Source organism: Chenopodium album, chromosome 12 (assembly GCF_948465745.1).
Source record: "Chenopodium album chromosome 12, dcCheAlbu1.1, whole genome shotgun sequence".
Lineage (NCBI taxonomy): Eukaryota > Viridiplantae > Streptophyta > Magnoliopsida > Caryophyllales > Amaranthaceae > Chenopodium > Chenopodium album.
In genome coordinates, this window is record NC_137845.1 from 11,305,180 (window position 1) to 11,320,690 (window position 15,511).

General features: G+C 34.1%; 3 protein-coding genes across 3 annotated transcripts; all 3 read left to right on the forward strand.

Annotated features, from left to right (window-relative positions):
• The first annotated feature begins 3,487 nt into the window (after nucleotides 1-3,487).
• On the forward strand, nucleotides 3,488-6,754 carry LOC145570849 (uncharacterized). The gene is made up of 3 exons (XM_081629975.1): nucleotides 3,488-3,669; nucleotides 3,775-4,747; nucleotides 4,976-6,754. The coding sequence occupies exons 1-3, from the start codon at nucleotides 3,488-3,490 to the stop codon at nucleotides 6,752-6,754; spliced, it is 2,934 nt and encodes a 977-aa protein (XP_081486101.1).
• Nucleotides 6,755-6,767: 13 nt separating this feature from the next.
• LOC145570850 (uncharacterized) lies at nucleotides 6,768-7,609 on the forward strand. The gene is made up of 2 exons (XM_081629976.1): nucleotides 6,768-7,117; nucleotides 7,183-7,609. Exons 1-2 carry the CDS (start codon nucleotides 6,768-6,770, stop codon nucleotides 7,607-7,609), a joined length of 777 nt encoding a protein of 258 aa, XP_081486102.1.
• A 5,109-nt stretch (nucleotides 7,610-12,718) lies between these two features.
• On the forward strand, nucleotides 12,719-15,334 carry LOC145571987 (cytochrome b5, seed isoform-like). Its single transcript, XM_081631003.1, has 3 exons — nucleotides 12,719-13,036; nucleotides 14,238-14,304; nucleotides 14,746-15,334. The coding sequence occupies exons 1-3, from the start codon at nucleotides 12,950-12,952 to the stop codon at nucleotides 15,000-15,002; spliced, it is 411 nt and encodes a 136-aa protein (XP_081487129.1). The 5' UTR covers nucleotides 12,719-12,949; the 3' UTR covers nucleotides 15,003-15,334.
• The last annotated feature ends 177 nt before the right edge of the window (nucleotides 15,335-15,511 follow it).

Below are 15,511 nucleotides of genomic sequence, written 5' to 3' on the forward strand. Positions count from 1 at the left end.
GGTGTGTTTGCAGCGGAAGGAGGAAGAGATGAGGGATGGGCGATAGGGTTAGGATCGAAACCTAAACTGATACCATGAAAGTGATTTGATCGTCGATCATTTCATTAGCTGTGTATAGTTTATATACAATTTACAATAGCAATCTAAGGCTATAATTAAGGTAACAAACTAGGAAAGGATAAATCCTAAATATACACTTAACTAAACTAATCAAGAGATATATACAAGAATATATTTAATATATATTCTAACATTGATATTACACATTTACACTAAATTATGTAATAAAATTGGAACATCAATAACTCAAAATCATAACATACATTACATATATGAAATCAAAAGGAATAGGTATTTCATACAATAATTGCACCAAACGACAATAAAAACCCGCAGAAAATAACAACAAAATCAAAACCTTATTTCAAAAATAAATAAAACATAATGCAACAAAGTAAAAGACAACGACAAGAATGATGAAATGGTCATGAACCATTCAACCAAATAATGATCTCTCAAATAAAATGATAGCGCAATTGCAGCCATCGCAAGCACGCAACTAACTTAATGGAGTCAGATCAGATCAGATCGAAGCAGACTGGAGTTATCCAGGGCAGATGGAAGAGCAGACGCATCTTTTAGTAGGAAGATTTTTCCTCGTAGTTGTAATCTGGATCACAATATGTGTGTTCTATGCTTGAGCCGAAATCGAAACCTCTAGACCAACTTTTACGGCATTTACCCTTAATCCTATGAGTAGTGAATTCTTGTATACAAGTTCCGGTGAACGCATCAATGTCTTCCTCATTCAAGCAGGCGGCTTTACAAGCTACTTTGCTTTTGCAATCGCCGGTTATTTTACTGCTGTCCTTGTGACAGATTGTTGTAACTATCAATCACCAAATGATTTTATTAAACACGTGCATAATGCATATATTTGGATTAATGAATTCATTAGCTAGTGATAATCCAAAATAGGAGGGATGATAAATAAATTGAACGTGTGTAGGGTAAAATGGATTAATGGATGAACAAGAAACATTATTGTGTAGGCCGGGTAAGATGTATTGTATGAGAGAATGTTATACGGAGTATTTACTTATATGATATTATTCGAATTTATTTTTTACGATCTGATTATCTAATTTGACTAAATTTATATATACATTAATCGATAAAGAAATTTTTTATCAAATGAGGTCTTTTTTTTTTTAAAGAAATATCAAATGAGGTCCTATTAGATTTGTATTAATATTTACATAAATATATAAGTCCTAAATTTGCACCCAAAAAAATATGAATAATTAATCAACTAATTTAAATATACTAATAATAAGAATTTTGGTAAAAAAAAAAAAAAAAAGGTTGGATAAGAATTTAATCAACTAATCTAGGAGTATACATACGTTGAGAAAATTTTAGTACAATATACAAAAAAAAAAAAAAAAAAAAAAATAAAAAATAAAAATAAAAAAGTAGAGTCTCTTTCCTCTCTTCTCTCTCTAAAACCCTAGCCTTCATTGTTTAATTTTGGAGGGCTTCCATCGATTTTTATCGGTGGATCGAAGCCCAATTGTTTGTTTTTATGTGCTTTTTCTATTTTTTAAGGTTTATAATAACTCTTCCTCTTCTAGGAGGAACATTTCTCCCTCGAAAGACAGCGTTTTTCTTCTTCATTAGGAGGATTTGGCTCCTTCAAAAGATCGGGTTTTTCTTCTCTTTTTTGAAGGAGGATTTGCTTTTTTATTTCATGAATTGCTATAGATCAGAGTTGTTTTATGGGTAAAATATGTGCAGGATCGAAAAAGAGGTTAATATTTCGATTACAATCTAGAATCAGATAGAAATTTTCTGCATGGCTACAATAGATCGATAGACCCCCTCGCCGAAGAAGGCTGTAAATCACAGCGATTTGATAGAGGGTATAAAAATTACGATTTGCAACAACGATCATAGCTTTGCTTATGAAATGTTTTTATTTGATTCAGTTATTATGTATTTGTTAGATCTAAATCTCTTTGTAGATGTCGTATGACTTTATTCATGAATCAATTTTATTTATAAAAAAAATTAGTATATACAAATAATATCTGTCAAAAAAAAAATTTAATAATAGTATAACAATATTATCAAAAATATATAAACAATTACTTTTTAAAAAAAAAAACAAATACTAGTACAAACAATTACTTACCTTATACTCCGTAGTCCGTAACACTTTTAAGTTTTTTGTATCATGTGTTGAATGGATAGAGGATGCAGAGGGAGATGAAGAGGCTAGGGTGGAACTAGGGCTAGTAGGCAAAGTGTGGACGAACCGAAACGTGAACGTGAATGCTTTCATCTCAACCATGAAGAATGTATGGCAACCAAAGCACGGTTTAGAGGTTAGTAATATTGGAAAAAATACTTTTGTGTTTCAATTCTTCCATTGGAGGGATAAATTAAATGTAGTTGAAGGACAACCATGGCACTTCGATCGTCATGCGCTAATCCTTGGTGATATAGAAGATAATGTGAGGCCAATGGATGTTAAATTATGTGAACTTCCAATGTGGGTTAGGGTGTACAATTTGCCCTTTAAAGGCAGATTAAATACTGCTAACGTTGAAGCTATAGGCAATAAAATTGGTAGGTTTGTCAAAGTCGATTCCTCAGGCTCCATGGGAATTGATAAATCTGTCCGTATGAGAATTTTTATTAATGCAAACAAACCTCTGCTTCAAAAGGTGAAAGTGAAAATGCGGGGGGGTGTGGAAGAATTTTTCGATGTTAAGTATGAAAAACCGCCTCTATTTTGCTATTTTTGTGGCAAATTAGGACATGGAGTTAAAGACTGTGAGTTGTGTAGTGATGATGAAAACCCAAACCTTCCCTTTGGGGGATGGTTAAAAGCCTCGCCATGGAAAAGCTCCAAGGGGGATGAGGACAATACTGGGATGAAAAAAGAAGTTTCTTGTGCTAGGACCCTTTTCACGACTAAGCCAAAGAAAAAAGAGAAAGAAGTGATTGAGAGTCACCTGACAGGGGAGATGCAGCAGCTGAAGGTTAGGGAGAGTGTGAAAACTCCAGAAACAAGCAGCTTGTCTACTGAGAACATCAATAAGTCTGACTTTGAAGCTTTGAATAACAATGGAGATGGAAACCAACCTCTCAAGGGCCATGACTCCCTGGATACTGATCCGGATATTACTTCGAGTACTTCAAATGCTGATGTTGCAAGTTTGGCCACCAACAGAGATGTTCCTCGCCCAAGAAAACTCATCCGAGTAAAGAAGAAAAATGATAAAAGAGAACTTAGCCCCCAAAACCCGAAGCTGAGTGGAGTGGTAAGGAAATCCAGAGAAGAAGTAGCAGGGAGTAAAATGGGTGAATTTGGAGATGTGAGCTTGGAAAAAATGAAGTTGGGTGACACTCATGGAGATGATTATGATTCGATTATGGCTGATGACGTGGCGGGCCCCACACAAAGGGCTCTTAGTGACCAATGAAGCACACCCTCTCATGGAATTGCCGGGGAATGGGAAGTACCCGGAAGGTCAATGCGTTGCGACGTATTGTTATCACTGAAAATCCTAGCTTGATTTTTTTTCAAGAAACTAAACTTAGTGTGTATGAGATGGAGAAAATAAAAAATAAGCTGAGATGTAATGGCATGTTAGCTGTAGGGTGTGTGGGTGAGGGAAGGAAAAGGGGAGGTGGTCTTGCTTTGCTTTGACGAGATGATTGGGAAGTAGAGGTACAATCTTACTCTTCTAATCATATTGATGTAAGAGTTAAAAGTGATGGGATGGATAAGTGGCGTTTTACAGGGGTTTATGGGTTCCCTGAGCAGGAGAATAAATATAAAACTGGTAGTTTGCTGAAAAATCTGTTTGTTGGGGATGGAACACCGTGGCTTGTTGGAGGAGATTTCAATTTGCTGCTCTGGTCTGCTGAGAAAAAAGGGGGGGTTGATTTCGACTTCAATGAAGCTGCAATTCTGCGTGACACCTTAGATTCGTGCAAGCTTGGTGACCTTGGATATGTGGGATATCAATATACATGGTCGAATAACAGAGAAGATGAGGAAAATATCCAAGAAAGGCTTGACAGATATGTGGCTAATGATGAGTGGCGTGTTCTGTTCCCGGGTAGCTTTGTTACTCACTTAGAAAGGAGGAAATCGGATCATTTACCCATTATTTTATGTATCAAAGATCGTATCCAAGCTCCAAAAAAGAAGAAAAGAGTGAAAATTTTCCGTTTCGAGGAAATGTGGCTACGAGAGGACTCATGTGGTGATATTATCCGCCAAGCTTGGGAAGGAGGGGGTGACATTTCTCTTAATATTACTCGTACGGCTGCAAACTTGGGTGGGTGGAGTAAAGCTTACTTTGGGAATTTTGCAAAGGAGATGGGTGAGTGCAAGGCTACCATGGCTTCTTTGATGGAAAAGGACCCTACCCCGGAAATAATTACTCAAATGAAAGCAATCGATGAGAGAATGGATGAGCTAGAAGAGAGGGAGGAGGTGTACTGGAAACAGCGGAGTAGACAAGAGTGGCTCAAAAGTGGAGATAAAAATTCTGGTTTTTTTCATACAAAAGCAAAGCAAAGACGCAAAAGGAACCAAATTGACAAAATTCGAGATGAAGCAGGGAACACTTATTATGATGAAGATCATGTGGCAGAAATTTTTGTCAAGTATTTTGAGGACCTTTTTGGCGCATCTCTTCAAGTTGAGTCGGAAACTGTTGTGGACAAGGTTAGTCCTTGTATTTCGAACTCCATGGCAGCCATGTTAGGAGCACCTTTTACTGGCGAAGAGGTGTACAATGCTCGATCTGAAACAAATGCACCCCACAAAAGCTCCCGGACCTGACGGTATGTGTGCTCTTTTTTATCAAAAATTCTGGAGCATTGTTGGTGGTGATGTGATTGATAAAGTTCTTGATTTTCTGAATAATGGGGTGATATTGGTTCTATTAATCAGACTTACATTGTTTTAATTCCCAAGAAAAAAGAGTGTGAGTCTCCTGTTGATTATAGACCAATTAGCTTGTGTAATGTCTTATACAAAATTATTGTGAAAGTCCTTGCTAATAAATTGAAGATTGTTCTCCCTGATATTATTCATGAATCTCAGAGTGGTTTTGTTCCTGGTAGACTTATTACTGATAATATCCTTGTGGCTTATGAATGCTTTCATTATCTGAGAAAAAAGAAGAAAGGGAAAGTGGGTCATCTCGGGCTCAAACTTGACATGAGTAAGGCGTATGATAGGGTTGAATGGTGTTTTTTGGAGAGGTTGATGAGGAAATTGGGGTTCCCGAATTCTCTTGTGACTTCTATTATGAAATGTGTTGAGAGTGCTTCTTTCAAAATTCTTGTGAACGGGCAACCTTCAAGGGGTTTTCTACCTTCTAGAGGACTTCGACAAGGTGATCCTTTATCCCCTTTCCTTTTTATCATTTGTGCGGAAGGCCTCTCCACCCTGCTTAGAGATGCCGAAAGCAAGAAGCTCATTCATGGGGTGAAGATTGGGAAAAGAGTTGAGCCGATTTCACACTTATTTTTTGCGGATGATAGCCTTTTATTTGTTAGGGCTAATGAAGAAGAAGTTGAAAATGTTCTTGATATTCTTGCCACTTATGAAGCTGCTTCCGGCCAAAAATTGAATATGGAGAAGTCCGAAGTGTCCTTTAGCCAAAATATCGAACCAGAAAAGAAACATTTGCTTCAATCGAAGTTATCCTTTAAGGCCGTTGACGGACATGAAAAATATCTTGGGCTTCCAACTTATCTTGGTAGTTCTAAAAAACGGATTTTCTCAACTATTCAAGACCGGGTTTGGAAAAAGCTAAAAGGGTGGAAGGAGGGTTTTCTTTCTCAAGCGGGGAGGGAGATTCTTATCAAGTCTATTGCTCAGGCCATTCCAACTTATGCAATGCAAGTTTTCTGTATCCCCTCAAGCATTCTCAATGAAATTGAAAAAATGTGTCGAAATTTCTTCTGGGGCCAAAAGAAAGAGGAACGCAAAACAGCTTGGGTGGCATGGGATAAAATGACTTTTTCGAAGGCAGAAGGTGGTATGGGTATGCGTGACTTGCACATCTTCAACAAGGCCATGCTTGCTAAACAAGTTTGGCGTTTGCTCTCCAACTCAACTTCTTTGATGACAAAGACCCTTAAGCAAAAATACTTCCCTAACTCCGATATTATGAGTGCGAAAGTTCCGGCCAATGCTAGTTACACTTGGAGATCTCTTATGGCTGCAAGAGATTTGGTTGCAAAAGGGGCTAGGAAGCTTATTGGCACAGGATCAAATATTGATATTTGGCAGTACCCTTGGGTGCCTTCGCTGCCAAATTTCAGGCCTCTGGGTAGGCAGCAGATTAATGATGATGCTCCTAAGTTGGTGAATGATTTGATAAATGAAGGTGAGTGGAATTTGAATGTCCTCCAGTCTCAATTTTTGGAGTGGGAAGTCAATGAAGTCCTTAAAATTCCTATTCCTCGCTTTGGGGAAAATGATTCTTGGACTTGGCACTTTACAAAATCTGGTGATTTCTCTGTCCGTAGTGCTTATCATGCTGCTCTTAGAGCCATGAATGAGAATTCTGCTTCCTCCTCCTCTCTTACTCGTGTAGCTATCTGGTCTTCTTTGTGGGCTGCTAGATTACCACCAAAAATCAAGCATTTTGGGTGGAGAGCTCTTCGAAATGCTCTGCCTGTTAGGAGCAATCTGAAAAAAAAGAGGTATTTGTGCTGATGATGTTTGCCCTATGTGTGGAGATGTCCCTGAGACGATTGAACATGCCCTCTTTTTCTGCAATGCTGTGAAGGCCTTATGGTACCTCTCCCCCCTCAGATTAGATGTGCAGGATGGTCAATTCCGTTCTGTTTTGGATTGGTGTATTGTGAAAGGAAATCTGATCAAGGAGCATGCTTGGTGGGACAATTTCTGGAGTTTGTTGTGGGGAATTTGGTTGAGGAGAAATGATTGGACTTTCAACAGCAAAGATGTTCACATTGCTGATGTGATTAGAAAGGCAGCAGGGATCATTGGTGAGTATGATAAGGCTAATGCTATTAGCCCTTATGATATTAGCTCTAGGCCTGAGGTTCCTAAGAGGTGGATTCCCCCCCCCCCCCACATGGTGTCTATAAACTGAATACAGACGCTGCTATTTTTGACAGTGTGGATATTGGTGTGGGTGGCATTGCTCGTGATAGTGTTGGGGATATTATGCTTGCTGTTTGTAACAGGAAAAGGGGCTGCCCTGGTGTTGATTCTGCGGAGGCTATTGCGGCGAGGGATTGTTTGGGAATTGCCTTAGAAGCTGGTCTTAATCAGATTATATTGGAGTCTGATTGCTTGAAGCTGGTGCAGCACTCAAGAGGCAGAAAACAGGAAGCTTCGTTCTTTGGCAGAATTGTTGCAGACATCTTGAAGCTTGCTGAAGCCTGTTCTTCCTTCACTGCTGTTCACATTGGAAGACAAGGAAACGAAGCAGCTCATAATTTAGCCTCTATTAGTAAAAATTATAATGAATTGCGTGTGTGGATTGAGGATGCCCCCTGTGTTGTAAACTCTATTGCTGCTCGTGATGCTGCTTTAGTTTAATAATATGTGTTTGTTTCTCGTCAAAAAAAAAAAAAAAAAAGTTTTTGTATCATGTGGGTCGGGTACTTCCCTTTGACCATTTTTCCTATAAATAATACTCCATATTTTAAAATGACATAATTTTCTTAAATTTTTTCTAACTGGATCTCGTTAAAAAAACGCCTCTGAGACGTTATATACTAATTTAAAATAACTCTAAAATGGTATTAATTTGGATATATATGTCAAAAATATATGTCGATCGTTTTAATTAATTCATTTTAATTTAATATTTATATTTTTAGTTATATTATCCAATGCTCAGCCTCTGAGGGTAGCTTTTGACTTTTTAAATTGACACATATCTACTGGTCTTTTAGGTAACATACTACGTACAATCATTAATTATATCTCTCTCCTTTGGCCCTCACTACTACATTTTAAATTATCTCTGCTTTTAAAATTTCCACTCACTTTTACTTTATTCCTTTTATGACAAACTTTTATTTATTTTTATCAACTACAACCCACTTTGTGAGAGAAGAGCCCTACTGGACTGGAACCTCTCATAAGTCCTCCCAGCTCGGGTTAGCAGGCTAAGCAGGGTAAGGAAATCCCCATCCCAAAGGATCTCTACTGGGGTTTGATCTCACAACCTCAAGGTTGGGAGATGCAAATAAACCTTAACCATTAGACCAACCTTTACTTGATAAGTACGAGTACAAGTATATTATTAGCAAATCATATATATTACAAGAGTAGAAATAATAATGGTATAGCATGTTTTATTAGAAATATTACCAGCTTCAGAATTCTGACCTTCAGCAACAACATTCAGCATAAGAAAGAGCGCAAAGAATAGAGCAAGACTATTGTTGCTCGCCATCATCTTAACTAGTATTTCTTCTTTAAATTATTTTTAACAACAACTTAATTATGTAATTAATTGTTTGTGAATCTTTTCACTTTGAGATTATCTCTATTTATAATCACGTTTGCCGTCTTTGTAACTTATAATACTCCTAATAACACTAATTAATAGCTGGCTAAATTATCATGCGAAGTACATTCATTAATTTGTATTTTCAGGTGATATTCCTCTTAATTGATCTTGTAATATATTAACTTCAATAATGTGATCTCATCAAGTTATGCACGTCCACGTACCGTTGATTTGGGCATCATTGCCACCTCATCTTCTCTTCTCTCCTTCCTTTCCTCTCTACGTGGTGCACGTTTTAAGTGAATGTTTTCCATCAAAACAAATAGATCGAGCCTTAAGAATAGAGAAAATATATATTGTTTGAGACAAATAAAGTATAGGAGCAAAAGTGTGTTATTCACCAACTCTAGAGCCATTTTACACCTTTTGTTATTCTTTCCTCATTTTGAAAGTGGTGTTCTTAATTATTTTAAGAATGAAATTTATAATTAAACAAAATGATATATATTTTTGTCAATAATTTACTTGCTCACTAAATATTTGCATATTCTGTATAAATTTACATGTCCCATTTTTCTTTAAAAAAAATTATTTTCAAATTTTCTCTTAAATTGGGTATTAATTTATTTTTCTCCCTATCTTTTTCAGCTTTGTTAAATTATTTGCAATGATAATGAGACCCAAAAAAATAAAAAATAAAAAAAAATCGATGGACTAATTTCAATAATATAAATGCCCTACATGATTCAGAAATGATGGGAATGATTTTCTTTTTTCTTTTTAACCTAAACATGAAAAAGATGCTATTACATACAAATATTAAATTTATATCATGATCGTCATTCGTCAAAACGAACGTGACTCCAACCTTAGACCCTTAGTAATACATGTGGACTGGTAACAATTTCTCATCACCAATAGTTGTAGTTTGTTAATATAAACTTTATTATTTGCAAAAGTACAAGTTTAATTTATTTATATGAATATATTTACTGATAGAGTATAAAAAATATTTTTGGGCTTCAACCATCAGTTTAAGTTTTTGGTTGAGTTGGTCCTTTAACATGTATATGGGAGGAATGAAACCTTAGACTGGCTAGCAAACAATCGGTTGGGGTAAAGAGAGGAAAGTGTATGTTGTGTAGTTTACTCTCAACCGGTCGAGCCTTGGACAAACCTTGTTTCTTAAAGCCGCCTTAGAGGTAGGATAACATACTTCATTCGTTTTTTTTTATTTATTTATTTATTGCATCATAAAGGTTGGACAAAATAAATAAATAAATAAATATATATATATATATATATATATATATATATTTCGTATTTTTTTAGTAGGGAAAAGGAGGAGAAATATACAAATTTGGTAAAGTCTTTCAACTTACCATTTGTCTTAATCTTGGCAATCACATCCTAAATCCTAATAACTATTTTAAGCAGGTGAAATGTTGGTGAATAGTAGGAACCAGTAATAATTGTATATATTGCCAAAAAAATTAAAAATGATTGTACTACCTCTGTTATATATTAATTGTAACTTTGAAATATTTTATATCTCACAAATATAACCCTAAAGTTGCAACTAATATGTAACGGAGGTAGTATAAGTTTTCTTTGTAGAGAAGGCTCACTATTTCAATAATGAGACATTGATACCTAAGCTTACACTTTTAGAACAATATGGTTAATAATATCATTAATTCAGCGGCACTGTTGATAATTACATTATTACTCCAATTCTTTTTGTTCTTCCCTTTTTAATTTTGTTGTTTATATTTGTCAATCCATTACTTTGACCATACTTATCTATAATTGCATATTAGTAAAAAAAAAAATATTAATAAACTATTCATTAAAATGAATCGAAGAATTTAAGTCCAACATGATGAAATTTTTTTTTTTTATATTGAGAATAATTTACGTAATGGTATTGTAGAAGATTATCTCAATTTATTAGTAGTGTCAAGATTCTAAATGGAAAGAACAAAATTTTCAGTTGTTAAGTTCTTTGTAAATATTAAGACTCATTTGATAGTAATTGTGATAAAAATGGTAACGGAAAATATTATTTATGTAAAGTTGTGAAGAAAATCTTATGCCAATATTCATGGTAATGCACTAAGGCCCTATTCTTTTGAGCTTTTGGGCAGAGCAAAGCAGATTTCAGCAGAGCATAGCAGAGCCGAGCATAGCAGATTTCATTATTATTATTATTATTATTATTATTATTATTATTATTATTATTATTATTGTTGTTGTTGTTGTTGTTGTTCTTGTTGTTGTTGTTGTTATTACTATTACTATTACTACTACTACTACTACTATTATTATTATATTATTAATATTATCGCACTATTATTATAATCATTAAATATTATTATTAAATATAAATTATTATTATTATTATTAAATATTATTTAATTATTATTTTTATTATTATTAAAAATTAATAATTATTATTATTAAAAATCAATAAGTAGTATTATCTTTAAATATTAGTTATTATCTTTAAATATTAATTTTTATTATTAAAAATCAATTATTATTTTTATTATTATTAATTAATATTAATAATAAGTATTATTATTACTATTATTATCATTATTTTTTTTTTGAAAATATTATTATAATTATTATTATTACTATTATTATTATTAAATATTAATATTAAATATTAATTATTATTAATAATATTATAATAATTAAATATTAATTATTTATTTTTATTATTATTATTAAATATTAATTATTTATTATTGTTATTATTAAATATTAAATTTTTATTTTATTATTATTATTGTTGTTATTATTAAATATTAATTATTATTATTGTTATTATTCAATATTAATTATTATTATTATTAAATATTAAATATTTATTATTATTATTAAATATTAATTATTATTATTATAATAATTCAATATTAAGTATTATTTTTAAGCAGAGCGGAGCAAGGCAGAGCAGAGCAGATTTCAGCAGAGCAAAGCAGCTCTAAAGAACGGGGTCTAATGCTAGTTCATTCTCAAATACCTCGTTTCAACCGTATTCATTGTCATCCATTGCCAAATTCAATTTGGTATATATTTTTTTCCGAATGAAATACAGAGCAAAATAAAAGAAAAATAAAAATACGACACCTACGTATGGATAAATGAAGCGTGGCATAGTCAGACACTCACACCTCTATCATCCTCCTCTAACATCGACTAAACTCTATCGGAACATTATTAATATAATTTTAATTGAAAAGTCAGAATAATTTCGGGGTTGACCAACTAATTTGCCGCACAATTGCCCTCTCATGTGATAAAAAAAAAATGCATATTAGAGACAGATTTTCATCAACTTGTGGACATGTGGTAATGAGCATGACCTTTTTAGTTGATTCAGAATCGTTCTCTCGATTTATCACCATTTACCAAGCGATCCATTAGGCCCAATACCAATGCAAGCAATGACATATTGACACATTATATTGGCTTTGTAGCCTTTGTTCAAGTCCAAGACATTTGTTCCCATCTACTTCGTATAAGCTAAATTTCTAATAAACCTTATTCCACAGTACATAGCTGAAATTCTACAAACTCAAACACAAAGTCACTCACTTTTAATCCGGTTATAAAGAAAATAGTATAATGAGTATGATAGAATATAAAACATATTGTTAGACCTCAATCATTAACTTTTGGTTGAATTGATCCTTTAACATTGTATCAAGAATCAGCGTGATACAAAAGTCACAGGTTCAAATTTCATCCAGCTCTCCTTTCAAAGTAAAATATTAAACACTGGATATAGTGGGACCCTTGCTACATCCACACTTCAAGCCCAATGTTCTTGGATCTCTAATATGTAGCAGAATATGAATACATAATATCATTACAACATATGATAAATGGGTCAAATCGGGTTGAGCTCGAGTCATTAGGGTCAGGTAAGAATTTTAAAAATTGACATCTTGTAACGCAAACAGAAAGACAAACATGAAAGTAAACACAAGATACTCGTATAAGCCTATTAAGACTAGAAGTTTCCATGCTATCTAGCCCCAAGGCCCCAACATCACAACTTACAAGTACAAAAAAACACACACACACAAGAAGATCCAAAATCACATGAGCCACAAAATTTAGTAAATAAGTGAGGGCGTATGGTTGTTGGTGAGAGCAACTAATAAAAAGCTAATTGAGGTTCACCTACCCTCTAATTAACATCCCATTCAACTTCCTTTGTTCTTTCTTTATCGGCCCACCAACTCTTTTTCTATTTTTTCTGCATCTTCAACTTTCAAATCTCACTCACCCACCCACTCTTTTGCCATTTTTCTCCATCAAAATCAAATCTTTTACAAATTGGGATTATTTTCTGAGATAAAGGTGTTGTTTTTGTATTACAATTTGTTTGATTGAAATCAAATCCAATGGGTGATCACAAAAAGGTCTTCACTTTAGCTGAGGTTTCTGAACATAGCAATCCTAAGGATTGTTGGCTTGTTATTAGCGGAAAGGTTTAATCTTTTTTCTAATCTTGATTAAATTTCTGAACTTTTAGCTAATTATATTGAATTGATCATTTATTTGTTTGAATTGGATTCATGATTTGAGTATTCGTTTTAATTTTAAGGGTATTATAATAAGGGGTTGATCTTGAATTTGTAATTTGATTTATGTTTAGTTGATGAATTTTCATGGTTTGGCTACTTAATTTGTAATTAGTTTGATTTATTTTTTTATAACTTTGGTTGTATTTTTATATATGTTAAGTGTATGGTAGTGGGTTGAATTTGAAAATTCAGTTTGATTTATGCTTTTGGTTCAGGGATCCTTAATTTAAATTTTCAGATAATTGTGAGCTTATGATATGATGATTCATGATTGTTTTGTTTGTGTGCTTGTTATTGGTCGAATTGTGGGTAAAATTCAATTTAGAATGTTGGCATAGTATTTAGATTCAATGAAATGATTGAATATTCTACTTTTGTAAAATAAAATTGAAAAATTGAAGAATAAAGAAGCATTTGAGATAAAGTAGATTTCTGTGTATGCATTATATTCCTGGATCTTTTCTAACATAGAAGGATCAAGGGTTATATTCAGGTCGAACCGAGAATATGAATTACACCAGGGAAATTGTTGTCATATGTCTAGCTCTATAATCTTAGCATTCTAATTAAAATCTTTTGTCTAAATCGTCAATTATTTCATCCCTGTATTGTTATAAGTTCATCAAAAACCTCTTGATTGAACTGTCTAATTTGTTTCGACTTCTGATAACCTATCACTTTGTATCACTTCCCTCTTTTTGGGCTGTGTAAATGCTGGTGTAGAAATTGTCACTAAATACTGAATGTGAAAGTTCTTTGAAAAGGGTAACAAATGGTTTTAGTAGAATGTCGAAGCCCGTTTCATGGGGCAATAAGTAAGGTTAATCCTTGGATTGTTTGATCTGTGAAGAGGGAGAGGAGTAGCAATTTGTTTGGTTTAATTGTTTCGGATCATTCCCCTGCTTGATTATTGGCGGTCGATTTTTGTGGCAGTTATAAGAACTATGAATGCTAAGTTCTGTGCAGTGGCACTACATTGGACTCAGTAGAAGCTTTGCCTTTGAGACATCTATGTTTGACATGTGACTATAAACATGCATCTTTTATCCTTGGGCATCGACTGTATCTTTTGAAGTTTCTAAGGTATTTACATGTGCTGTAACAGGTATATAATGTGACCAAGTTCTTGGAAGACCATCCTGGTGGTGACGAGGTTCTGTTGTCTGCCACAGGTTAGTAAAATAGTCTATTTATACGCAATTTAAATTATGAGGTTTCCATTTTTCTTGTTAGATGTCTTGGACTCTTGGTTACATAGAGCAGGAAGGCTGGAACTGGAAGCAAATGCATTGACTTTCTTAGCTCTACATGTAATAGGAATATTATGTTATTCAGATTGGAACTTTATTTGAGGAGCTATTTCACAAAATCTTTATCAGTAATTTTAAGAAGCATATCATCTTACTGTATGGCCGACTTCTTTCAACATTAAATAGCTTTCTTGTAAATTGATTGACACACTCAATGAACCTAAATCCTGACGGGATGGGTAGATGAGAGTGAGAGCCTGAGAGTGTCAATTCAGTATGAACTTCTATTATACTGATGCATCATTGCCTTGTGGCTTCTGATTGCTAAGAAGGAGATCATAATGATATGTGCTTGGTATGCAGGAAAAGATGCAACCGATGATTTTGAAGATGTGGGTCACAGCAGCACTGCCAGAGCTATGATGGACGAGATGTACGTTGGTGACATTGATACTGCTACTATTCCTACCAAGGTCAAATACACACCACCAAAACAACCACAATACAACCATGATAAGACTCCGGAGTTCATTATCAAGATCCTTCAGTTCCTAGTCCCCCTCCTCATCTTGGGTTTCGCTGTTGCCATGCGCTTTTACACCAAGCAATCAGCTGAATAACTGTAAGGTGGCCATCTCGTGAGGAAAACAAAATTGATCGTCGATAAGAATATAGTATTTATGGAGCCACTCCCTACCAATTAGAAATTTCCCAGGGCAGGGATCAGTAGGATATGTGCCTGATTTCTTCAGCTTCTTTTTGGTTATTTGGTGTTTTTACTACCTTCTTTTCTTCTTCCCCTCCCCCCCCCCCCCCCCCCAATTTTTCAGTGTGATTTTGATATTACAAGTGATTTGTACTCCGGAACTCACTACCATTCCTTTGGAATTCTAAACTTCAAACCTTTCTAAACATTCTCTTCATATTAGATTTGTCACTGCTCTTTATTGCATCATTTTGATTTATCTTATTCATATTTCTGTGCATCGTAGCTCCCTTGGTAACAATGGTAGCCATATAAAGAAGAAATTAGTGAAAATAAACTAACAGCTTAATATACATGGAGTAGTTTAAACCTTTGTAACCCAACTCTTCCCTTTTACTGGTACTAATTTTTATTTTAATTAAT